Below are 27,701 nucleotides of genomic sequence, written 5' to 3'. Positions count from 1 at the left end.
GCAAGACCAATATGATTAAATCGAGCAACTTTTTATAGGAATGGATACGGCGCCATCTTTGAATACGGTATCCAGATCTCCTTAATACATCCACCATTTCAACCATATATCCATCACTTAGCGAAGTATTCAATTGTTTAGCTCTTACTTTAAGTGTATGTCTTTTTATGCGCAGCGTTTTGTGTGGCTTTAACTTTAAAAAAACCTAAATAGTATTACCTTTTAATGTGTGACATTTACATACAAATAAATCCTTTGTTTCTCTGTATTGCCGTCTAATGTAACACAACCCAGCTTGTGAAAGCGTTTGTCTTTTTAGTGTGTTTCTTAAATACTAGAACAGTATCAATAAATGATCCAAATTGCAGGCTGCTCTCATGAAGTGGCGTATGTATGACACGCCAATTCGTATGCCATTACTGGCGTGTTATCAAGACGCATACTCGATTTTAAGCGTGTTTATCAATCCGTTTGGCCCCCATTGACTTACATTACCTTGCGATTGCGTGTCAATTGACGCAAGTATGAAAGGGCAAAAATCCGCGTAGGGAGGTTGGTCGTGGTGGAGGATGGGTAAAACACAGGACTTTCACCCATAGAGCAGGGATTGTGTCCCGCGTGTGACCTTTCCTTTTGACGTTTGTTCTTTTCCTAAACCCAACTGGTTCTTCTTTTCCTAAACCCAAACCACGTGTGACGTTTCCTAAACCCAACCGTAGCCTCGTGATACGTAGCATCGCGATAACACGCCACGTGTGAAAGTGGCATCTATGTTTACGCTGTGACGTTGCAGACTGCCGTCCGCTATGTACAGCGTAGACATACACACGGATAGCTCAAAATGCTCAAAACACGCCACTTGGCTTTAGGAAAGTGGCGTGTACGTTTACACAAAGTCATGATGTCATGTTGCAAGTTGAGTTAGTAAACACATATTATAATAGAATCTTATTGCCCATAATTTCACTATTCAAGTGAAAAACAAAATCAAAATTCTGAATATAAATTGAATTTATAAAAGGCATTGTAACTGCAAATCAGTAGCTTACTGTGATTTTTGCACTGGACATCCAGAGTACCAAGGTGTCTTTTCTGGGTCTGCTTCATTTGGTTTCAAGGGCCTACTTAGAGCTATGCTATTCCAATCTATTTATGTTCAAGTGCCATCTATCAGGCTTAGTGAAGGAAGCGCTCGTGGTGGGTGTGCATACTGGATGGAAATTACGCATCCCACAGCTTGGTGGAGGCGGTTTTTCGCTCCGTCTACAGAGAAGAGCTCACTTCAGAAACAATCAAACGTCGGTCCGTGATGATCGCTGATGAAATCTGGTTACGGACGGTTTGAAGGACTGCAGATATTTACCAACCCTGTCAACAGGTGTCAGATGTTTAACCGTGCCGACTGAAGAATGCACCGCTCCTTCAGACACGGAGAGAGATGGAATTCCAGCACAATTGTTGTTTATTCAGGACCAATTACTCTCTCACTGTGTATAATCCCGGGCAGTCGCTCATACCGTGAGCTGGCGACGTGTGCCAGATCAAACAGGGTCCATCACAGCCTGCGATCGGAGGAAAAGACAACACTTGGCCCTTAACAGATTATCAGAAACATATTTGTACGACGGAAGTTGGTTTAGTGGTTGGATATTTCAGAGAAACGCACCATTACAGAAACTGTAGTGTTCTGAATGTCTCTATGAGACAGTTTCACGTGTTTTGTTTAAGGTGGATGCATGACTGTTAAGCTGTTTAGTGTGCTACTACATTCACTGAGCTCACACACACACACACACACACACACACACACACACACACACATACACACACATACACACACACACACACTGTTGAATTTACATCAAAAGTACTTGATTCTAAGGACTTACTGCAAAGCATATGAAGATTACGCAATGCTTGCATAACACCTGTATTGTATATGTGGGGGATGTTGCAGAAGAGTCAAAAGAGTTCATTAATATCCATGAAGTGAGTACGCATTTCTTTATTTTTCCGTATTTAAGTTGAGTGTATCGTTACATCCCTACCAGGCAATGATTAAGTCAGTGACTAGGTTTCATTCTCTGGAAGTAGTTCCTCTGTAGGATTATAAAGACATCACTGAGATGTTACAGGTCACATCATATTCCATAAAAACAGATGGCACAAATATATCATTATAATACTGGAAGGCTGGAAGTAAATCTGATGGAAGTAAATTGATTTCTGCTGTAAAGGTTCAATAAATCAGTCACAGAAAATGGAATCTGCTGCCAAGGGTCTAACAGGATGCGCTGAGGCTTATCTTTGTTGAAGCCAAAACTCGAAACGGACAAGGGTTTCGTGGACTTTCTCTGATGAAGCACGTTTGATTCGGTAACGCACAGACATAAAAAGCTACGATCCGTCACCCTCGGCTGCGACTTCCACCAGACGCACGTTTTCCCACAATCAACATTTCGATCACACATCACTGCGGCAGCTGGGATTGTGATGAGGGCGAGTGCAACAACAAAGGACTTCTGCCACAGCCCCGCCAGATGATTAATCCTTTTACAAGTTTCCGGACTGCTTTTGATGATTTCACCCGAGGTTCAAAAATGTAAACAGTAAAAGAATGACAATTGGGAGCCGCTACATGGAGATTTCTATCTCGCACAGTACGGAGCAGGGTTTACGCAATGACCAGCAACCCCCGTCACCTTGGTGTCACAGAAACAAATAAAGCATCAAAACTTGTGAGCCAATAGGAGAATGATTTAAAGACCACCTTCTATGATTCAGTTAGCATAGCTAAGGCAAACAATGGAGCTGGAGCATGAGGAGTTAGTATGTGTGACGTGGTTTTAATGAGACACATACTAGAGGCGGGAGGATGTTTGACAAATGAGAATACTTGGTTCACTTTGCTGTACCTGCCTCAGTGCTGAACGGGGCGGATGCCAGAGCTTTGGGGGCTTTCGTTAGCCTGGATGCCAGCCGTACTTCACCCTGCCCACAACATTTGAGCTGAGAATCTGCTCCCGTTAGCATCACTCTGGCTAGTTTATGGCCAGTGTTAACCCACGGGCATGTCTTCTGGCACATTGATAATCACAACTCTGGCTTGATTCCGGAAATTAGTCCGGCAATCTGTAACTCATGTTTTTAATTGTTTTTGACTGCTCTTTAATGCTTTATGTAAAGCACTTTGAATTGCCCTGTTCCTAAAATGTGCTCTATAAATATAGCTGCATTACCTTGCCTAAGCAAGCATCATGGTGATGCAACTTTGCCAACCTGGACCATTTTGCATTTCTTTTGTGGCCAGACCAGATGCAATGAGCAGTAAACACAAACTTCAAAACATCCTTTCAGAAGCCTCTAGGTGACATGACATTGATTTGTTTCTGGCAAGAGCTATTACTGGTCCACTTCAGAACTGATACCAAGGGCAAAGGCCAACAGAGCAGTTTAGCTGCATCTGCCTGGTTGTATAAGGACAGATGCTATCAATCTAATGATGCCATCAAGGCCAATTTGGCAGCAACACCTCTGTTCCCTATGGGGAGTTGTGTCTGCTCTGCTACCATAACAGCTGCACAGAGAAACATAATGAACCATCACTCAGCTCACCTTTCACCTCTGAGGAGCTGCCAAACCACACAAGAGTGCACTTTGTGCCCCGAGACCAGATAAGAGATGAAAAGGTAAATGCTGAGCTAATGAATTGAGTTATCCTCCGAGATGAAAGACTATCTAAAGCCATCTCGCTCTCCTACTTCACCCAGGTCTGAGCACGTTTCTATATCTGTGTAAAAGTCTGCTGGGCACTAGGTTTGTACAGTTTTAGCCAGAGTGCAGGTACTAAATGATCATATTGCTGTTTTAGCTATATGTCCAGACTGATTTTAGTGGCGTATGTATGACACGCCAATTCGTATGCCATTTTAGTGTGTTATCAAGACGCATAATCGCTTTTTGGCGTGTTAATCAACACGGATGGGTAAAACACAGGACTTTCACCCAGGAGAGCCGGGATCGCGTCCTGTGTGTGGCGTTTATCAACCCTTTTTTTTTTTTTTTTTTTTTAATAAAGCCTTCCCCAATGTTTCTTTCCTAAACTCAACCATTTATTGTTTTCCTAAGCGTGTGATGTTGGTCACCGTCGTGTTTTTGTCATTTTTTTTGTCGTTTTTTGTGTGTTACTAAAGCCTTTCCCAATGTTCTTTTCCTAAACCCAACCTTATTTTTTATTATTAAATTAGTAAAATGCTCCTAAACGGGTAATCAGTGTTTCCAAATGTCTCCATTTTAGGACTCTGGACTAGTGGACGCGAGGCATAAACCTAGAAAAAGAGGTTTGCTATTAAACAAAAAATGTATTAGTGTGGATGTAGCCTAAATACCTATCAGCTCCATGCAAACTTCTATAGATAAGCTTGACCGCCCAGGAATTCCCCTGTGCATATTACAGTAAGAACAGTCAACATTTTGGTTGGAAACTAGTCTATAAGATTGTAAAGCCAGCACTATACTGTAGATAATATGGCATTACAAAGGTTTCCAAGGCTTTTGCAGCTCATGTGTATGTTATTGTATTGCTTTGAGGCCTAAAAAGGTTGCTTTAATGCCACCAGCCGCTCTAGATTAGAAGCTGAATATTCTGCCCATTTGTAGCTGTTGATTAATAGGTGGACGTCTGTGTATGTGTGTGTGTGTGTGTGTGTGTGTGTGTGTGTGTGTGTGTGTGTGTGTGTGTGTGTGTGTGTGTGTGTGTGTGTGTGTGTGTGTGTGTGTGTGTGTGTGTGTGTGTGTGTGTGTGTTGGTGTTTAAGTGTGAATGTGTGATTTCCATGGGACCCTTTGTCTCTCCTCTCTCTGCAGTCTGCTTCCCTCAGTGTGGGAATAAGTCTCTCCCCTGACTTGCACGGCTCGTTTCGCCATGCACCATGCGGTGATGTCATGGGAGGCGTTCCCCTTTCTTTTTACGAGCACAGCTCTGTGATCTCTGGTGGAGATCAATTAGCTGAGCAATCAGCCCGCCCCGCGCTTTTGTGTGAGTAACTGCTCGTAAACCGTTCGGTTGCCTGGCGAACGGGGAATGCACTGCCTCAACATAAACAGCCACCCAAGTCAAGCTGGCCGGAGCAGCACCGCAGGCTCCGTCTCAGTGCAGTATACTGTGTGTCATTAGGTAATGCAACGTGACATCAGCTCAGGCAATGCCCCATTAGCAATGAAATTTAAGATTAGCCGATATTAATGTGTGTGGGTCGTATTAATAATGAGCTGTTAGTGGTGAATGGTTATTTCAACAGTAGTTCTTTCTAAGAGGCTTTAATGACGCCAGATTTATCTGCTGTATAAAGAGGCAAATAGGGTTGGGTACCGAACCCGGTACTTTTACCGGTACCGACCGAATCACGTCAGTACTACCGAGTATTGGTTCATGTAGAGTCAAACGGTGCCAAATTTCGGTACCTGACAGTAAGCGCAAGCTTATCTGTCCTCTCTGCATGTTGACAGAGAGCAGAGGTCTGACACACGCGCGTGCAAAGGTGCAGACGGAGTAAACTACGTCGGCGCTGCAGTTTTGTTGAAGTCACAGCGAGTCACGCCGATGCCGATAAAGCGATTTCAAGTGTGGTTGCAGTTTTTCAAAACTTCACGGAGACACCTTTCATCGTGATATGATATTAATGGCGAGCCGAAAGCGGTCGCGGTGCTGTTGACGTTACACTTCCTCTGACACGAGCAGGCCCAACGGTGGTTTCTGTGCCCTGGGGACTGACTGACAGGCTGAGGTTGCAAGGCAAGGCAACTTCACTTCTACAGCACCTTTAAGCAACAGGGCAATACAAAAATGCTTGACATGAAACATTAAAGTAAATTAAAGCAATTAAAAACGGTCATGATGAAGATAAAACAGGCTAAAATAGAATAATATACAAATACAAGAATAAGAGTAGAATAATTATTCAATTTAATAGGTTGTAGGGACGGGTTTGGGAGGAGAGAGGGAGGGGTTTTATTTCTGTCAGTGTAAAATATTCTAAATAAATAACAATGTTCTAAGTAAATAGGTTTTAGGAATTATTTTTACAACTGAAATATATTTTTTTGTAATTACAGAGGGAAAGTACCGAAAAAAGTACCATGGGGTACCGGTACCGAATTCCAGCTACCGGTATCGGTAGTGGTATTGGTTCAGATGCAAAAGGGACCCAACCCTAGAGGCAAAGTCCCTTTCTGGTGGACCACCGTGGGACCTCTTTTGGGGGGAAAAAATATGTTTACTGGCGAACGGGGAGTGACAAATCAGTTTTGTATCCTGCTTGAATTGAGCCATGAATTACGTTTGTGAATGTAAAAGATAATTCTGCAAGTCAAGGAAGTCACAGGTTGTCGTAGGTTTGTCGTAGTTGCACTTGGTTTTGCGTGAAACCGCTCAATGAGCTACATCTCTGGTCTCGCACAATCTACGTCACCTTGCTCGCTAGCTAGCCAGCTTAGCTCTGTTCCACAGAACATGTAACGTTATCTTATTTGATGCGTTTTATCCGGCGTCTTTTTATCAGCCGAAAAGCAAAAGAACGAACAAGACCCGCTGCTCATGTCAGTAACTTTACATCCGGACATTTTAAATCACTTTAAATTGACGAACAGCATATGTTTAATTCATGGCCCCATTAAAACAAATAACTTTGTCTCTCGCCGTTCACTACCGTACATACTTTTTCCAAAATTAGGTCCCACTAAAGGGTGAGGCACTTCGCCTCTCTATACCACATACTTTAATCAATATCTGCTCTGAGAATTCGACTGTATTGTATGTATATTACATGCCATCACGTTGTACTGCATTTGCACAAAGTATCGTGAAACATGTCACAACCCGTACGCAGTGTGAGCCCAGACTAATCTGAACCGTGACCTGTTTTACATACAAGAAAAAAGAGCTGACATGTCGTAATTGTGCAATCAGTAATGACCAGAGTTATTCACTCTCTTTTCTAAACAGCCGCTGCTAGGTGGTGCCAATGATAACACACCCTCTTATGAATAATAATACATAATGGCCAGCGTATCTCAGCCCATTTATCCTCTTGTTGCAGGGTTGGGAGCGTTCCAGGGGAGGCGGGAGTGGGCGTACTGCTGGTTCAGTTCGCTGGAACGTATGCCATGTAATTGCAACAAACTCGTCTGGGATCTTTGTTGCATGTCACCCGTTTTCTATCACCCATTTGTCTCGTCTTTGTATACTCTAAACTTGCCAATTAAAGCAGCAATGTGTTTAGAAATGGGAAGAAATAGCAGCAAATGGGACAAAGGGAAACGCAAAGAAGAGTGGGAAAGCGGAGCATGAATTTCAGCGTCGGCTATTAGCTTTTTCATTTAGCTTTTCCTCAGATGTCCAGGCCTGTTGTCAGGGCCTCTCTTACGCCTGATCCTCCCCACATCAGAGTTCAAGTGTTTAAATGTAACAATCAGCGAAATCTGGAATTGAGTCACATTATCAAATGTGAGGTTTGTTTCCTGAGTGACAGCTAGAGGAAACAAGACTGGACTTAAAATGTCCAATTAAAGCATAAAGCTGATAGATTGGTGGAGGAACATCCTGCTGTCGCTGGCTGGCAGGAACGTGGGGCGTTGTCGGGGGAATACTTCCTCTTTACTCTGTGTGCATGGTGCGTTTGTGCGTGCATAAACAGACACGCAACTGCGTCAGCAATTACACGCGCCTTCTGTGACTGTTGTTAAGATATTCTCTTGAGTAATAATCTCATTAAAGCTTATTTATTTCTGAAGTTCTCTGTGTGTTTGTGTTTGATGCCTTGTATATTTTCATTAATGGACTGGAGTGCTCCCACAGCGTAGGTGTGGAAACAGGCCCACTGGAGTGCTGCCCCTTTTCCTTCCTCAACATTATGGGAGAGGTGATGAAAAGGTCGACGGTCATTAAGCTCGATAAGCAAATTCTGTTCCAACTTTTCTGTTTCTGAGGGAGGTTGTTACAGTATAGTCTATGGCAGTGCACTGCATGGACACAAACAGGTTTTAAAGGTTTGACGTTTCTTTTTTTTACTGCCATAACTTTTTCTTGCTTGGTAACTACAGCAGTTTCGACTGTCCTCCACCGAAAAACCCTCCCATAGGTCGTTTCTATGAGCAATTACGACTCATACTTCCGCATCTAGTGGTGGCGCCCTCTAGTGGCCGTAGCAGTTATGACAGGAGCAAAGCAGAAAGTACGATGATGAAGTATAAGAGCGCCAAGTTCCTCATAAGGAGGCAGGGTGGGGTGGTGGATGGGTCAAACAAACATGACTTTCACCCAGGCTACCGGGATTCATGTCCGGTATAAAAATAAAAGTAATCGCCGAGTTTTGTTTTAAAACTTTGCGGAACAAACAGGAGAAGTAACGTCTGATTTTAACCCCAAGCACGACCTTTTTTCTTAACTTAACTGAGTAGTTTAGGTGCCTAAACATAACCAAACGTCGACCGTTTCACAACGTTGACCACGTTTAAAACTTACGACCGTTACATTCTCTGGTTTAGATATGCGGACGGAAAATGCTCCTGTGGGTCGTATTAGAGAGTAGGAAATAAAAGACCCATATTTTTCGTATGGTTTGGAGGACTTGTTTTCGCAAAAGCTCAATATGTGAATATATATATTCTTTAATCAAAGTTTTATTTTGTTCAAGTGAAGCTACACTCCACAATCAACAATCCACGTACCAACTGGCAACTACAGAAGAAACCCCTGGGCTACAAGTGGAGCTGGTTGGGAATCACTGTTTTCTATCACCGATACAAGTTTACCTACAAGTTTAGTTGGTGGGAAAGATGGTATGACAGATGACAGATATAGCATCAAATTTGTAATCAGTGGCACCACTATTCTACCTTTTAAACCAAATTGTCTAAATGACTGTAAATTCCTTACTCCTTGTGTCTTATAAGTAATTTGGATGATAGGGATTTTGGTTTGAGTGTTGATACAACACGGAGACATCTGAAAATCACTCACTTATCTTAACCAAAATCACCAACTTGAGGCTGACATGAGTAGTTTTCTCCAGTTGGAAGCTTTTATTTACAGTAAACTTGAATGCAGCATAATTGAGCTTGTGGTCGGAGGGGACGCTCTCCAGACTAAACCCGTATGAAACATCTAAACAGGGCCAGGTTGCTGTGGGACTTTGCTGGCGAGTGTTAGGCTGAGGTCCAAATCTTCCCCACAGAGCAGGGAGGTTATTTTAACACTCCGGCACGTGTGTTCTCCACCGTGTTCCTCCCTGCAGAGGGAATAAGGGAGATGGGAGGCAGGAAGCCACTAGGTTGTAAATCATGAAGCTGAGGTGACAATCCATCGTTCTTCTGGCATGTTTATTGTGCTTTTTTCCCTTTTTCTCCGAGGGCCTATTTATAACGAGCCACATCCCCACGTCAAAAAATATCTCTCCCGTGTGTTTTAGGATTGAATCAACACATTTAACCCTATATCTCAACGATCAGAGAATAATTTGAAGTGCAGTTTTCCAATTTGTATTCAATTCATGAGATATGTTCACTGAGTCTTTGCACCAGGGTTGGAAATTAAGTTTTTGGTCCACCTGCCACTGTGGCTGGTGGATTCTAAAATCTACCAGCCACTCAATAGATTACCATAGTTTTTTTGGCTGGTGAGTGAACAAATCTAGCAGCCACTTGCATATCTTACCAGCATTTGGCTGGTGCTAATTTCCAACCCTGCTTTGCACTTACATGGTTTGCGTTCTCTGCACAGGTCTAAGCAATTGTTCAATTCATAACATGACACCAGCTCACCTCAGAAGAAATTGCACAGCCTGAACACTGGGCTCTCAATATATTAGATATTTCTCTCAATATGAAGGAACAAGTTAAGGAATTAAAAGGTTAATGATTGTTTTCATGGAAACACTGAGAGGTCATTGTAGAGGCTGTATTACTACTGTGTCCAAAGCAAAGCTATCTCAAAGTTTGTTCTGGTTGTTAGGTGGCTTCCAGGACATGGTACTGAGCTGAAGAGGAAAAGGCTTGGTTCTTCCTGAAGCACGCCAACAGCTGGCCATCTTAGCAGGAAACCAGTGAAACTTAAACTACGGTCGGAATGAGTAAAGCAAATGCTATAGGCCTACCATGAGCCTCAGAGTAATGACGACATCCAGCGTGAGGGGCCTCTTCTGTCAATCTAACCCATGTGAATGGAATTCATTTAACTTTCATTTATGACAGAACTTCAAATTAAATTTTATTTATAGGATCAAATCATAACAGACGTTATGTCAGGACACTTTACAGATAGAAGGTAGGTGTAAAAATAAAAAAATCTTTGTAATATTCACATTTGCACAAATCAATTGAAATCCTACCCACACATTGCAGCTACCTTTATCTCTCAGGTCTCAAAACATCTGGCCAGAGGCCTACAGTTAGCCGGCTGGCTAACACTAGAACATTTACAGAAATGTTGATTATTTTGGTTAAGTGAATAACCGGGTTATGAGAGTTCTCCCCATATACATGAGCGGGGACGATGGGGAGAATAATAATAAGGAGAGTAACTCTACCTCCGGTACAGTAGGTGGCGCTCTGCAAACGCACAATGCTTTTCTTCCGGTTGACCTATGTCAAAATTACACAGACTGAACGCTAAATTAGTCAAATGTAACAACTTTTTTTAATAAAAAAATGTACACATTATCTCAGCGTAGGACAGCACAGTGTTTCCGCCACACGACTGACAACTTGTTCAGCTCATTATAACGTTATCTGTAACCAGTGTCGGTCGGAATTAGCAAGCTAACGTTAACTTCGTTAGCTAGCTAGCTAACTAACATTAACGTTAGCCAGTGGCCGCAGCGGGGGCGGCTCGGTCCGTCCACTTTTTTACGAGAAACAGCGTTGACAGCGTTGGACCACAGCCTCTTTTGCTGCCGATGGCCCGCTGATTCGAGTAACGCTGTTTTGTTGTATGGTGTCATAGCAACGACTATGATTCACAGCGCGCTGTCCGGTATGTCCGGTTGGAGGGCAGCTGAAGCATGCGCAGACGCTTAAACCGACCATAGCCCGGTTAAGGTGTGTACATGGAGTAATAACCTAGTTACTGAAGGAGTAGGCTACTCTACCTCTGTTAACCGGATTATGAGAACTCCGACTTTAACCGACGTAAGGTGATTGCATGGAGTTTGAGAAATCAGGGTATCGTCTTAACCCGAAAATAATCTTTTTTTTAGTGTATTCCAACATGGTTTTTGGGCTCACTGCTCTGAGGTCATTCTTTCCCCAGCTGCCTGCCCAAGTGGGAAGCAGATACAGCATGTTATCTCTGACTCACTATCTTGACAAATTGAGCCTCACTATCTGTTTAAATAAAGCACATGGCACATATACACACATACACACGTATGCATGCTATGAGCTGTTCTACGCTCCGACTGAGTTTACATCACACTGCAAGCCGAGAAGTGAGGAAAGCGTCTGATGTACATCTCGGCCGATCAGGAGAGGAAGGAAGGGACTTTCTACGGTTTGGTGTGAGCGTGTGAAGGAGTTGTGAGCCATCTGCTCCACAGTAGCTGTGGTGACAAGAGATGAAGAGAGGGCGGCAACAGGCAGTTTGCTCTGTCTACATGCACACTTTGTGGTGGAATTTCCAGCTTAGAAACTCCTGCTATGTAAGTTGAGACAGTGGCACCCCAGGTCTGATTCAGGTCAGTGTCCAACATAACTCATAACTACTTCAACATTGTGCCTCCATAGATTCAGGGAATCTAGGCAGCTGTATGATAAGGGAATGTTTTGTTTCAGGACGGTCTCCTTTTGGAGGTCGGTGGGCCTGCCACACTTTTGCACATTTTCCAGAGAGAGATAGGCTGAACTAGGCTTTGGCATCTGTGTTTTAGGGGCCTGTCATATCTCTGTTTACATCAAAGGTTCAGCTAAACTTAACGCCTCCAGCGTGAGTTTAAATACACCTTCAGGAAGACAGGAACTTCAGAGCGTTGGGATGGCACAACACGATAACACGCCGTGGTTAAACTGTACCGCCTACCCAAATTCTTTCCTCAATTGAGTGTTTATTAAATGCTTCTGTGTAATTCATCAAGGTATCTCGAACCTTCATGCATGTGAAATGAGTTGTGCTGCTCCTGAGTTTTTCCTAAACACACAGGCCTAGTCCACACGTACACAGGAGTTTTTATAAACAGTTTTTCCCTCCTTTTCACAAGCAAGGTTTAAAACAACCTCTGTCCACATGAAAATGTAAAAACACGCTATCAATTGCTGTCAAGAGCATGCCAAACCAACAGGTGGCGACATAACCCTAACCGTTAAGCCATGTTGGCCAATCAGAAGCCTGAAGTTCGCGTAGAGGTCCGACCGGGGTCTCGTCCGTCTCGTCCACAACCGGCGACAATGGCGGCCAGTTCTGTGTCGTGGGAGTGTAGTCATAAGCAGTGACCTGCGGAGGATTGCATTCGGACACCTCCGTTCCGCAACATAATGGGAGAACTGTGTGTATGTATCTGTATGTAACAAGCCCTGTTAGCACAGTTATGAGCAGCAATATCTTAGCTACGTCCGCCGTTGCAGAGATTCGTAAGGTAAGGTAAGGTGATAGCGGCGCGCAATCTGATGTCAAACAAAGGAGACAACAGTGCCCACTCTGACGTCACAAGCCAAAATCTCTGGTTTCACCGGCTACACAACAGTTTCTAAAATTCTTCACCTGGGCAGGAGTTTTGAAAAAGGTTCAGTTTCAGTGACCTGAGACAGCGTTAGCGTGTGGACCATAGACTGTTAATATTAATGGACAACTCATCCGGTTCGGCGAAGTGCTGCAAATGCGGAAGTGCCTTAACCCTGCATTCTATCTGAATTCCAGCAGGGGGCGAGACGTGCGGGCACAAAAGGAGGTCTGTTTCTGTAGAAGTCTATGAGAAAGTGGCCCACTTCTCACTTGATTTGTTACCTCAGTAAACATTTTCATGAGTATGGTCTCAATCGCTAGTTTTAAGTCTTCTGCAACACAGAATGATGTTCATTTTATGAATTATGGTCTAGTTGATTTTAAAATCGGAGATGAAGCAGGGGGTGTTTTATGGCGTGGCTATGATGTGATTGCCAGTGAAAGTGTGTAACGTAACGTAGAGTGTAAGGGCTCCTCCCTCACTCCTCCCTCTCGTCTAAAATCCTCAAATCCGCAACCAGGATGTCTGCACCCGTAACGGCAAACTTGACGACTCATAGCAGATCTCCACCAACAAATGGGTGACGTCTCACATGCTCTGTCCATTATTATTTACAGTCTATGGTGTGGACGAGCGGCCTAACCGTAGAACAAGCTGCGGTTTTGAAAATACTTGTGTTCGTGTGGGCAGGGCTGTAGACTGGAAGAGTTATGGACAGGGCCTGCAATTAACATCCAACCACGTGCCAAATGCGGGTGAATTTTGCCACTGGCAGGTGAAACTGTTAATCTGCCGCGTTGGCGGGTAGCCAATGAGACTTGAGTGATTCATTAATTGGTTTTTGCAACTGTTGTTCTTTCACATTTCAACCAAGCCCGCCATTTCCTTTGGATTTGAGCTAAAAAATGTGGCAGCACATTACTGGGGTGAAGATGGCGAGCCGAAACAAGCAACCAACAAAAAGAAGAGGATGATTCAAAGAAAAGTAAAAGAGGACACTTTAATACCAAGTGTGTACCAAGGTTTGTGAGTGGCTGATTTACGCCAGCAGTACAGAACAAATGTCGTGCAGTGACTGCCGTGTGTATGGCTCCGAGAAAGCAAATTAAATCCTTTTGTGATCGGCACTAAAAACTTATTAGAAGCAATTAAGGACCACGAGTCATCAAAAAGCCACCTACACACGATAAGTTGTAAACTTGCAAAAGAAAGTCCACCTTTCAGCATTTCACCTTTTAGAGGCAAAAGAAAATGACGTGGTAAAAAGCCTGTGTGTTTGTTTGTTTGTTTGTTTATTTGGATCAATATTAGCTTCGGTATAATCATTTTTACCTGGGGTCCTGCTGTCTGTTTTGTGACAATAAAATGTACACAATCACATTAAACACAAACATTAGACATTACTTCACATTACACAACTCATATGTTTACAAGATTACAGCTGACGCAAAAAGAAAAAAAAAGCAGACATTCCACAACTCCGAATGAATCTATATCTAAAGAATAAGTGATAACAAAAAAAAAGGTAACTTTAGGCCCTGGTTATGGAAGACTGGAAGGCGGCCTAATCCTCTGCTCCCTGTCTGACCAAGAGATCTGCCTCAAGCCCAAGCACACACAGAGTGCAGAGGGAGGATTGCAATTGATGAATCCCCGGGTTTTCCCTCCTTTGAGCAGATGTGGAACCGTAGATATTTATAGTCGCGTAGGGACCGGTGTCTGGTAGCCACTGTGTTCTCCTCTCCTCTATCTATCCTGCTGCATATCCCCTCAAATCCAATAAGTGGTTCCTCATTCTCTCTCGGAGAAGAATTGGTCACTGGGGTACGTGAGAGATGGAGGCAGAGCACAGGAGGATGTAGACATCCATTATGGAGCAATAGAGACTCTGGGACAGGCTCACACAGACGTTATACGGAAAAATAAATATGAAAGGACTCCATTTCCTCTGCAAGACGGGCCTATTATGGCTACACTGTGTTTGTTTTAAAGGGTTCTGGAGATAAGTGGCTGTTAATGAAAAGAGGAGCGGGGTGATTAGCAGAGGACATTCCTGATGCTTGGTGGAGTCTTAAGGACCCGACGCACCAGGCCGATAATCGGCCGTGGGACAGTCTGGCGAGGTCGGTGACTCGAGTCTGTTCGGTGTGTTCCGTGTCGTCGTCAGTCTGGGGGGCTGTCGGCCTTCATTTGGGTAGACCTGACTCGCTGGGTCAGAGGGCGGGCAGTCGGACTCCATGACCAATCTGATTGGTGGCGTGCTAACCCGGAAATGACGAGCGGGATGACCGTGACTAAGCCTCCCAAAATCTGATGAAAATCTTTTAAACTGGCCTTTGTCGATCTGAAATGAAGACAGATTCAGCAACTGCACGGCCTATTTCTCGCTTAAAATGTTTTCAGAAACACGTTTCGGTGAACTATTTTATTACAATATGAGACCGTATTCTGAACGAGCCGCCATTATGCCCCGTTGAAAAATCCAGGAGCAGCCAGACCCACATGACACGTTCGTCAGCTGCCGGTTTTCATTTTTTGGCCGACAATACAGATTGGCGCCGCCTGCTGTTATGGAGACGTATTATACGCTCAAGTCGGCGTCGCTTCGGTGTGTTCTGAGGCCCTTTTTGGACCTCGGGGAGCCGACCGATCAGTCCGACTGGCTTTTCTGCCGACAGTCGGCCGTCAGGTTGACGTGTCAGGGGCTTAAATCAGCAGTCACATTTAATTTACATGTTAACGTAGGGCTGCGACTCACTATTATTTTAATTGTCGATTAATCTGGCGATTATTTTCTTGATTAATCGATTAGTTGTTTGGTCTATAAAATGTCAGAAAATGGTGAAAAATGTGAATCAGTGTTTCCCAAAGCCCTAGATGACATCCTCAAATGTCTTGTTTTGCCCGCAAGATCTTCAGTTTACTGTCACAGAGGAGAGAAGACACTATGAAATCAGACAATGCTTTACTTTTCTCTTTTTTCAGATTTTTTATTTTCTAATTCTAATTCTAATTCATTCTAATAAGGATCAAGACTTTATTCAACTATAAATAATCCAGTTGTCAGTCGGTGCTTTTGTCTTGCGGTAAAAAGACCCCTGTGTCGACAGCGCAGCAGGGAGGATGGTACCAGCCAAAGGAGCTTATGCCTCCACTGCAGAGTTCCTTAATGCTTTTTGGGGGTTGAAGGGGAAGTGGTACAGGGGGTGAGTTGGGTAAGTGACACTGAGGAAGTGTGTTGCGTGTGGGCGTACAAACACCGCTGTCACTGAGCTTGCTGTGTCGGGTGGCAGCGCAGCAGGGGAGCTGGCTGGGGGTCTGAAGCTGAGCTGCGGAGCGTGTCACTCCGCTGGCCCCATTAATCATTCCCAGCCTGCCCTGCTTCAGCGCCTCGAAAGGGGCTTCGATGCGCACGCACTAGGTGGTCCTGATGCCACCGTGGAAGCCCCAGCAGTCAGCTTCATGTAGACAGACGGTGGACACAAAGAGCCGAGCATCCACACACACGCTCGAACATGTGCATCTTTTTCATCTTGGCCCAGTGAACAACAAGGCGCCTCATGAACAAACTACAACAAACAGCCAAGAGCAAACTATTTCAACTGTCCAAGCCATCGAGGATCCAGCGTCATACACTGTTGTCTGTAACAGAGATGAGGCCCAACACATTGCATTGCATTTCAGATCACAGTTTACACTTACTCACTGAATAAATGCTCCAGTAATGACCAGGGCCACATAGAATCCTGCAGAATTACCAGAATTCTTCCGCAGATTGTAAGCACATTAAAAAAAAATTATAATAATAATAATAATAATAATAATAATAAACCTCAAGATGACACATCTCCTCCCCAGGCAAAAAAACACTCTAAATTCTGCAGATTTTAATTCTGGATCCCAGATGAAAACTGTAAAAACATCCGCAGATTAATCAAATACACGTAATAATCAAATCATAAATTTGTATTTCAACCCTACACCCCAAACAAATTCAAAAGCGAGTTGCATTTTTCACAGCAACTTTCAGAAATGCCACGAAAAATTAAAAATTTTAAGTCAAGCTCACACACTGATACTTAAGATCCTGGTAAAAATGAATATCGGATGGTTTTAACAGTGGGAAAATCAAAGTCAGAAGCACATTGAGCTATATTGCAAGATTAATGTCATTTTATTTTTTTTATGTAGAGGTTGTGTATATAATAAAAGGAGGACCAGTTGAATGTGAAGTTGGTCTGAATTTTCTGGGATTAAAAAATTATAAAAAAAAAAAAGGTATTTACAGCAGCCATTACAGCTCAAAGAGTCAAAGTTCATAGTTTAAAAAAAGCTTTGTGCATGCATCGGGAAGAGGTCAAAATAAAAATAAAAGCTTGTTTTTTTTAAATAAGCTCTCTTGGCGATGTTGCGTGCACTTTTTGAACAGTGCCTAACTTCAGCTTGTCAGTTCACCATCAAGTCATGTAAAAAAGGGACAAACTTCAATATCTGACGAGGTAAAGACCTGTGCAACATCAGACAAACTTTATCCTGCACTGCAAAACAAATCTGGTAAAAACTACTCAAAACATATGGAGGGTGAACTTATTGTCTCAACTATCTAAATCTCATTAGCAATAGCTTTTTTGTGGGATGGGGAAGGGTGGGGATGTTTGTTCGGGGTCAGCCCTAAGTTCACATAGCTCAATGTTCCCACAGCCCAATGTTCCCACATTTCAAGAATTTGTTTTCACTGAAAATTAGGCCCTATGTTTCCACATTTCTAAGATTTTTCTTAAAATTAGGCTCTATGTTAGAGTTAGGGTTACATTCCATCTGTAGTCCATTGCTACTGGATAATAGGTTGGGTGTAATTGGCTACCAAATTGGGAGAAAGGGGGATCAAATCTGATACAAATCTATGAAAAAGCAAATGTGGGAACATAGGGCCTAATTTTCAGTGAAAAAAGAAATTCTTAGAAATGTGGAAACATAGGCACACTCCCGTTTGTTCTGTATTTGTGAGGTATAAGGTATTGTGGTTTTAAAAAGTCTAAACCTGTACTATTATTGAAAGTTTACTTGTTTATTATCAATAATAAAAAAAAGAACTGATCAAGGCAATAGTTTTTTTGTCTACAAATCTGCATCATGGAAAGTCACGCTGCTTTGGCTACTGGCAGTTCCTGTTCGTATCTGTTAATATCTGAAAAATGTATTGGTATTCGTCGTCTACATCCCCAGTTATGACACATGCATCAACGCTACTGTTCACTGCATGAAAAATTATGGCACAGTGTGTCTCAAGCCATCAGATAGAGTAATCGCCTTTCAGTCAAATGTTAAACTCAATAATCTAAGTGGAGAATAAACCCACTGTATTCTGCATACATTCGTGCTTTTCTATCCAAAATCCCATGCAGGGAGGAGACCGACTTTAAATCAAATCTCACATACTCCTCTGAAAACATTGAGTCACCTCTCCAAACCGCCGTCCACAACATAGCAGAACAAGATTTTTCAGTATGCTCTTAAAAGCCTGAGTGAAACCTTTCTGGCTCAAACCATCGTGTCTGTCTTGAATTATGAGCTCAACAAAACAAAATCCTCAAAACATGCAGCCTTTACCCAAAGGACACTGGTTTGTAGCAGAGCAGATTTGGATCCCCCAAATACATCTCTTTGTTTTATGGTCTGGTTGTATACAGAGAAACCTCTTACCAGAGACACATAAGCTTATGTTGCAAGAAAAGAAGTATTGTTCTCGTTGACAGAGGAAAGAGCGTTGAAATGTAAGGGTTGTGGCAGGATATCAATACTTAACCGGACAATCTGAATCCGTGTGACGTCTTCTACGTCGAAGTATTAGGAAAGGTACTGAATCCCTGGTGTGTTTGGGTGTTGGGTTTTTAAAGCTGGCTGCGTACTCTTGCCCTCGCTATGGAGGACGGCCAGAGAACTCGGAGAAATGTAGGGTCCCTTCTTTTTTCCGAAACGTCAGTTCATCTCTGTGAACATGAAGTGCAACAGAGAACTCCGCTGTGCTAACATGTCACACACCGAGTGTGACTGATTAGCTTAATCATTAGTAACAACACATTTTTCCCTGCGATTTGCAATGGTTCCCGTCACAGTTTCCAGAGTCCATCTCCAGTTTTCTGTTGCTGGTTTGGGTTAGTGTGTCTCGGGAGGAGTCCGACACGTGAGCCCCGACAGTTTCGGTTGCGCTGATGTTGTTAGATACTCTCTTCATGTTCATGTCAGTCGGCTTTATAATTTGATTTTTGTTGATTGAAACTGATTGGTTTAATATAGTTCTGCTTCAGGGTCACTACCGCCTGTAATTACTTTCTCTGCACTCCCATGGGTCAAACCATGTGAGTTTTCCTCCCCAGTGCCCCCCCGAGCTGTGCTCAAGTTAACCAGCTAACTGGCACTCTGCTCCTGATGGGACTTTACCGCTGCTGCCATAAAAGTTCCTAAATGTCTCCTAACCTGCAACTCACCTGGTTCCTGTTAACCACTCCAGATTTCGTGTTTGTCTTCACCTAATATCTCGTTTCTTTCACATACTTATGCATTTATTATACGATCGACCGATACTGGTTTTTCAAGGCCGATTCCGATACCAATTATTATTATTAGTTTTTTTTAAGATGATTTTTTGAGCATTTTCAGGCCTTTATTCGACAGGACAGCTGAAGACATGCAGCAAAGGGACGCAGGTCAGAGTCGAACCCGTGGCCCGCTGCGTCGAGGAGTAAACCTCTATAGATGGGCGCCCAACTGCACCAACTGAGCTATCCGGGCACCCATTATTAGTAGTTTTTTAAACCAACATGCATTTATAGTGAAAATGAAAATCTTTAAATCCAAATTAATGAATGAATTAACATTGAATGTTACAAACTCCAACACAAGACTTTGTTTAAATGCTTTAAGCAATTATTTCATAAATTAGGGACATGAAGTCGGACTCAGTGGGGCGTGAAACCAGAGCAGAGGGACAGACACACAGCTGTAGCCGAGCCAAAGTAGAACACTTTTGAATTCATTAACTTTATCGGTTATCAGGCAAATAAAACGCTGACAGATAATCTGCAAACGGCCCGATAATCGGCCATGGACGATAATCGGTCTATCCCTAGTGTGTATGTACGTATTAAAACATTTTGCACGGCACATCTAAAGGTTGTAATGTTAAGGTTGTTATAGACCCTAGGAAATGCCTGTTGCCTCAATAATCACTAGTGAGGATCCAAACAAACAACCCACAACAACAGCAAGGCACGCATTTTTCTTTGTTTTCCTTTTTGTGTTTTCTCTCATTCAGTCAAATGTATCTTTCAGAAAGGATTCTTTTCCCCGCATGACCAAAGTCCTCTCTCATGTTTACCACTGAACGTCGGTGAATTAGTGTCCGTCATGCTTAAATTCACCCCAGAAAGAAACAATTCTTTGCTGACCAGACCGAGGTCAAAGGTCAGAGCCTGAAGAGTTGATGGGGATTCGGTGCCTTGCTCATGGGTAGGCCTACTTCAGTATGACAGGGCATCAACCAGCTTCTTTATTCTAACAATATCTTCACCTCTATTGCATTAACTTTGCAAACGCAGCCTGTTTTCATTACTGTAGTGTACAATATGTTAAGCTAATGCATTTAAACATGAAACCCATCAAAACAGAAGTCAACAAAACAACCACAGAAATAGTCCTGTCCTCTAGCTATTGTTGACTAACTTCATGTGAAAAATCAAAACCCCTCAAATATGTCTCAGCTTACAAATTAAATGGAAATGGCTGCCTGTCCCCTGGCGTTGGCACACAATGACAGGCCAGAGAACGACAGGAGTAACAGGAGGAGAGGAACCAATTATACCAAAGGACGAGTGAGACAGAAGAATATCTATGACATCATACATCTTTACAGAAATTCTTCTCTCCTGTCACATGGAGCTGACATATGACCCAGATGGTGAGCAGGCCTGGCCTGGCCCAACCTGGCAACCCGTGGCGCCACATTCACCGTCAGTAGCGTCAACGGTCCCAGGCCACCACATGGACGACAAAGACTGATCCAGCACAGAGATGCTGTCAGCGTGCATCCCTGAAACCATCTTGTGATTAAAATCACCATGGCTCAATTGTAAACTAAACAGGAAATGCGATGTTGGATATGAAGTGGTTCTGGAAAACCACTGGTTCTGTAAGACTGTGGTAAATGTGGCGTCTTTGTACAGTAAGGGTCTGGTTTGTGCTCTCTCTCTCTCTCTCTCTCTCTCTCTCTGTGTCTCTCTCTCTCTCTCTCTCTCTCTGTCTCTCTCTCTCTCTCTCTCTCTCTCTCTCTCTCTCTCTCTCTCTCTCTCTCTCTCTCTCTCTCTCTCTCTCTCTCTCTCTCTCTCTCTCTGAGCTGCTGTCATGCAAGTGGGTTGTAGGTGTTAAAAGACAAAAATTGTTATTTTCTCAGTTTTCTCGACTGATTTGATGTGTGATTTCCAACCAGGGGTAGGACTGTTGAGTAGATCACCTCATTTGAAAAAAAAAATTAAATCACAATTTGATAAAAAAATAAATATCCATATTGGCTGTAACGGCGACACGCTGCGATTGAGAGTGTGTGAAAACTAGCAAGCAAGCAGATAAATCTAAAGCTTAAAGTAATAGATACATGTTGAATGAAATAGTTAGCTAAAAGTAACAGATAAAAGTTGAAACAGTTAGCTAAAAGTAACAGATAAACAGTTGAAATAGTTAGCTAAAAGTAACGGATGAATGGTTACAGTAGATAGTTTAAACTAACAGATAAATGGGTAAAAAGGCTTTTACAATACAAGAGGTATTTTTTAAAAGGTGTTAGGTGTTTTCAAAAGTTATTGGTTTTATCACACAAATGTCCCTTGCATTTGTGCTTTCAAATCTATTCCACGATATTTAAATAATTTCTTTAAAAGGATTGTGAGCCTTTCATATTCCGCACTCTATTTTTAGAGCTGTTGGAGAGAGCACCAGTACGTGCTGCACAGACTGGGAGCAGAGCCAGTAGGCAATTGATACAATCATATCCTAATTCAGCTACCTTGTGGGTGGCAAACATGTCGGCTCTTCCTCACAAAGATCTGTGTACGTAAGTTTAATAAAATAAATACGTTGAGCAGAGCACAAAATAAAATGCTCTCTACTAGGACAGATAGTAACTGACTTTGTGATCAAAGATCCCCAGATGTTTTAATTTTGTCTTATTTTCTTTCATATCAAAGACATCTAAAGCCAGATAAGCGCCGGCCAAACGTAAGAATAGACAGGTGAAGGTGAACGTTTACTTTGAAAGCACATCAAAAGCGTGAAGAACCTCCAGCTGACTCTCAGCCGCCATTAAACAGAACATCGCATGGCACGGCGACAGCAAAAACAAAGCTGAAATTGAACTAATGTGCAAAATTACATGTATGAGTGACTAAGGCTACCATTTTCAGCTTGCCTCAAAACCCACTTGGCAAGTAGAAGTTTCCCACAGTTCCCTTCACAGCCCATCAGTCAGGCCGGAGAGGAGCGGGGGCCGGACCGTCAGGGGTCACTGCTACGCTGAACATGGGGAGAATATGAAGCAGCTGCCTGGGACAGCAGAGCCTGGCGTGTCACCATATGTGTGTGTGTGTGTGTGTGTGTGTGTGTGTGTGTTTCTCTACCATTCCTTTACATAAATGATTATGGGTCGTGGTCAAACATTATCCGCATTAATGTATTAGACAAGTGTAAAGATTTCCGTTTACAAGTTTTATGCAGGGGCGGGTTTACTTTTGAAGAGAGGGGATTCCCTGGTTCCTGGCAATAATACGCATCATACACATATGCCAAATGAATTAATGAATGAATGAATGCCAAATAAAGAATGAATGTGAAATAATATCAACTCAAAAAACAGCCAGGCCCCTGGACACAGACACAAGGCCCTCCACCCATTTTGCATCTCCTAATGTCATTTTGTCATTTGTTTTTTTGTCAAATTGTATCTCTGTGTAGTTGTTTTGCGTCACTTTGAGGTCATTTTCTGTCTTTTTTCTCATCATGGGTCTCTTTTTTGTTGTCATTTTGCATCTCTTTGTAGTCAGTTTGGGTCACTTGTGGGCGTTCTGTGTCTCTGTTTTGTGTCTCTGTGGTCATTTTGCATCTCTGTGTTGTCGTTCCGTGTCTCTTTTTTTTAAATTCTGTCTCATTGTAGACAGTTTTCATCACTTTGTTGTCATTTCAAATCTTTGTGTGATCGTTTTGTGTCTCTTTTTGTCATTTTGCATCTCTTTAGTAGTCAGTTTGCATCACTTTGTGGTTATTTTGTGTCTCTTTGTAGCGCTTTGAATGACTTTCCAACAAGAAATAGTAACAGACACTTCATACAGAGGTTCTGGTCAAGGGCCTCCATCCATCCATGCCTATACCTATCACCCCCTGGCTCTGGTGGGTGAGGCCTAAATGGGGAGGCCTGTGCCAACCCTCTCGCCTCGGCCCTGGCTTTATGAACAAATTTGTAGCGCAGCTGACGGGAATGTGAAAGCTGCTTCTGCCAACATAAATGCCTTTTTGACAAAACGACGACAGCGCTGCATGCAAAGTCACGGGAAATGGACTCTGTCTTACTTTCTTGATGTCGGCCACCAGTGAGTGAAACCGACCGCTCTCCAACAACCACACCTCTCTTTCTCACCCTTCTCTCAATGTCTGAATGTCCAGAAATCCAGACAGATCATTAGCACCAAGCACTCTGCATCCCCACTGCCAGACCATATGGACCCACTGCTCAATGAAAACAACCCCTCCCCTGGGTCGTCTTCTTCTTTCATGCTTGGGTGTCAGGCCACCCTTATTTCCTCTTTGGAAGACATGCTCAGTCTGGCTTTTGGCTGCGGTTTTTATCTGATGACACCGCTCACACAAAAAGCGAGATGGTGAAAGGGGGGCCCCCTCCCGCTGACAGCGAGATGGATGCCACAAGTGACAACCTTTTGTTTTAGTAAAATACACTGAGATGCTGGCTTTGCGGAGGCAAAAGGCGGAGGCCAAGGGGAACAACTTGTTCACTTGTTTCGTTTGGTTAAGCAAACCATGGCACTGTCGGAACTTGTTACATTTCCAGGTTTGGTTCACTGTAGCTCAGGGGGGGTTTGAGCTGTTGATATAAGCCCCCCCACCCTGCTCTGCTGAAAGTAAGCATCACAGCAAATACACTGAACACAGAATAAAAACTCACATCAGGCTTCAAATTACCTCGCGCTTTGTCCTCCTCTCTGAATAGTTTACTGGCTCTAAAGTGGAAGTTTGTACTCTACGTGCCAAAAATGTCAATAAAACCGCCCTAATCGCCCATCCAATCTGTAATAGCACCTGCTTATGGAAACACAACCCGCCCCTGCAGTCTATCTCCGCAACTGCATGTTTCCTTCCTATTAAAGCGCTACCACAGTCGGAAGCGCAGGTCAAAGCGCAATTATGCATTCGGACAGGCAGACTTTGTTCCTTGAAATGACTTCCTGCCCTTTCTTTTTCTTCTGAATGTTGATAAAAATCAGGGGTCAACAAAGTGCATTCATTTGTTGCAAAACAGAATATATAGCTTCTGAAACTCAGAAAACAACACTAAGGCTACATTTTCTTATTTTAAAATGAAAAATATCTTAAACCTTTGTTTCATCAATGTCTTGCATTTTAATTTTCTTTAAAAAAAAAAAGGCCAAGCTGATTTTCATAAATAAATATCAGTGTCTCTTACAAAATCGAATTACTGAATTCATCAATTTCTTTGGGCCAAATAATTTACAGTGTATTTAGGCCTAAATTATATTTCATCTATTTACATTTAAAGAATGCGTTTGATGCAAATATATGTCGCTTGTTTCTGTGCTTGTGTCAGCAGTAGTTTAGTTTGTTTTGGACATATTAAAGTTGTAATAATACCAGCAAAGAGAAACGTTTTGAATATGTAATTGAATTAATTTAATAGGAGTATAGATATTTAATTTAGGCCTTAATTAAACCGTCTCTTGATTTAAATAATCAGAATGGTTCTTTTACCGTTTAGGTCGTGGATTTCAGCTTGAGGCCTTCTTCTCTCTCTTTGCCTCAACTAGGATTTATTTAGCCACAACCAAATTCATTAGAAAGCCTATTTTAAGGTCAGATCACCACCTATTAATATGTGCCTTCAGCACAAACATTTCTGACAAAAATCAACAACATTATGGTTTGAGGCGAGAGTTTATTCCCAGTAAGAAAAATAAAAAATAATTAATGAATTCACATGAACGAATAAAGATCAGGTCGGTGCGTATTTTCTGTGCGTAACGGAAGGACACAGTGATTATGATTATTTGTAACAGCACCTTTTCACAGGAATCGAATGATACAGTTAATCCAAAAAGTATTTTTAGAGCTAAAACTATTCCACAGTGAGGGACAAAAGAGGGGGGGGATGACTTACCGACACACTCGTTGGCTTCCCGGGCCGTGGCGCGCTGCCATGGTCGGTCGTAGTGGAACGGTTTGCACCTGTCGCACTCCGGTCCCGCCGTATTGTGTTTGCACTCGCAGACCAGATTCCCGTCCCTGTCCTTGACGCATTTTGAAGCGTGCCCGTTGCACTTGCACCGTCCTCCGACCTGCAGGTCCGACACGGCGTAAAAGTACGAGTCGCGGGCCAGCTCCGAGTCGTCCTCGTTCTCGTCTCCGAAGGTGTGCAGCTGGCTGAAGATCACCTTGATGTCGGTGGCCGTCACCCAGTCCTGCAGCACCGGGGAGTTGTCGAAGTCGTGCGCCGACGGACGGCCGTCCAGCGTGCTGAAGGCGATGAGTCCGCCCGTCAGAGGGTGCATGTCCGTGTGCGAGTCCGTGCAGATGGCCTCTTGTTCGTTCTGCTTAGTAATCGCCGCCTTGTTCTGCCTGCTGTACATTTTCTTGCACTGAGTGGAATAATACTGGAACGGCACCCACGACTTGCCGTAGTCCATGGACTTGTAGATCGCCATGGATTCGGGTCTGGGTGAGCAGAACTGCAGGCTCACGTAGGTGACCTCGAACTTTTTCCCGAGCGACAAGGTGAGCGTGACGTTCTGCGGATACTGCGCGTAGTTTTCGGACTGCCAGCAGGTGAGGTTGTGCGGGTTGTTGAGGTCTGTTAAATACGCGGGCGGACGGGACTTCTTGGGATCCGCGGCGTCGCACGTGTGACAGTCCCGCGTCCGCTCCTCGCCCTTCTCGGCCACCACGCAGTACCTGGCGGCGGGGCTGCCGCAGGTGCTGGATACGCGCACGTCCTTTCCGAAAGCGGAGTTGACGAAGTCGGGGATGCACCGCCGAGGGTTCCCGTTCTCGTCGTAGCACGGGTCCGGAGGGGAAGACTGCGCAGCAAACATGCTCAGCCCGTATCCTCCAAAGACCCCCTCGGTCAGCGCGCAAACTGTCACCAAGGTGACCCAAACCTCCACAATCCTTTGCATTGTAATCCGTGCACCGCAGGGACTCTAGCGCTGAAATGTAATGGAGACAAATATATAATTAATAACAATGGAATTTATAATGATAAAGGCACAATCAAGACCAGAATAAAACTGTCACAGTAAATGATGCTCTGGTGGATATATGGAAAAGTTGGACGCACTGAAGCATGGAAAAAAAGAAATATTCTTACGAGGCAAAGAAACCCAGGACACTGCCTGCAAATAAACTGCTCAGTCTGAAAGTGAAGCACAACTCCTAAGAATTTGGAGAACAACCTATCCCCTTTACGCACGAAAAACTACTGCTATAGTACTTCAGCCTTTCTCCCCTTTTTCTCTCTCTCTCTCTCTCTCTCTCTCTCTCTCTCTCTCTCTTTGAGATTCCTAAATAAAAATAAGATATGGCAAAAGCCCAGCTGGCTCGGAGTCTCCCTCTGCCTCTGCCTGTCCTCTCAGTCACACCTCTGCCCACCTCTCTCTCTCTCTCTTTCTGTCCCATTCCCTCTCTGTTATAAAAGGGAAAAGGGGGTCCACTCATTCAGAGGAGAGGAGTCGGAGCCTTTTGAGTGTCTCTGCGGAGGGGGAGAGAGAGAGGGAGCGGCGACATCTTCCGGCAGATTATTTGCACTGCAGGTAAAAATAAAATAAAAAATACACTACTTTAGTCCCAATAAAGAGAAATCTGATGCACTGAAATCTTGTGCTTTGAAAAATGAGTAACACATTTATTCATAGCCTAATTAATTGGCCTTAAACACATGACATCTTCATCACAAATGAGTTATTTTCTTATTGCCATGTTGCCATGCAGCAATTTATTCATTTTCAAGTATTTGTTGTAGACTTAGCCTATATGTACCCTTTTGTGAAAGACAAACTGTCCATCTGAACAAGGGGAGAGGACATTTTGTTAACCCTTAAATAGGGAAGAATGTGGTTGGGTCATTAAGTCAAGTTATTTTCCAAATAATCTGGGCTCAAATAACAGTTATCTGCCAGGATAAATCGCTCGTGAGCCATTTTTAAACATGAAACAGTTTTTTTTGTCATGTTGCAGAAATCAATACACTTTGCTGAATTTGCAAGTGGAAGTAAATTTGTTGCTCAAACATTTGTTGTATACAGTATTTTCTGAGAGACAAACTGTCCACCTGAGCAGGGGGAGAGGACACTGAGTTAACTCTTTTTTTAGCATAATTTACCTTGGGGGGGGGCTCTATAGAGAAACCTGCCAGCGAAAAGCCAGAAAACAGCGAAGAAATGGTCAAAACTGCATAGCGCCCCTTTAAATGAGGATGAATGTAGTTAAGTCATTACGTCATTGTTACTTTCCAAATAATTTGGGCTCAAATAACACAATTTCATGACTTTTATTTTTCTTTTTGTCATTTCACAGTATGTGTCTCCCAGGATAAGTCGCTCATTTGCCATTTTCTTTTATTTACTGTAACATGAAACTGGTTTCAAACCTTCATGTAGCCTCAACTTTTTTTCTGGTTTCTATGTTAAGAGTCATCAGTGTAAGC

The 27,701-nt window shown here is 43.2% G+C and overlaps 1 protein-coding gene across 1 annotated transcript in view; it reads right to left on the bottom strand.

Annotated features, from left to right (window-relative positions):
- ntn1b (netrin 1b) overlaps window positions 1-26,662 on the bottom strand; it is a 50,498-nt gene extending 23,836 nt beyond the window's left edge. The window contains exons 1-2 of the mRNA XM_039826094.1: window positions 26,367-26,662; window positions 25,161-26,205 (exon numbers count right to left, since the gene is read on the bottom strand). Of these exons, the coding sequence (XP_039682028.1) occupies window positions 25,161-26,175 (1,015 nt within the window). The 5' untranslated portion in view covers window positions 26,176-26,205; window positions 26,367-26,662. The remainder of the gene's footprint in view (window positions 1-25,160; window positions 26,206-26,366) is intronic.
- Between the last annotated feature and the right edge of the window lie 1,039 nt (window positions 26,663-27,701).

This window comes from Perca fluviatilis, chromosome 15 (genome assembly GCF_010015445.1).
Source record: "Perca fluviatilis chromosome 15, GENO_Pfluv_1.0, whole genome shotgun sequence".
In the NCBI taxonomy this organism is placed as follows: domain Eukaryota; kingdom Metazoa; phylum Chordata; class Actinopteri; order Perciformes; family Percidae; genus Perca; species Perca fluviatilis.
This window is presented reverse-complemented; position numbering and strand designations above follow the sequence as displayed.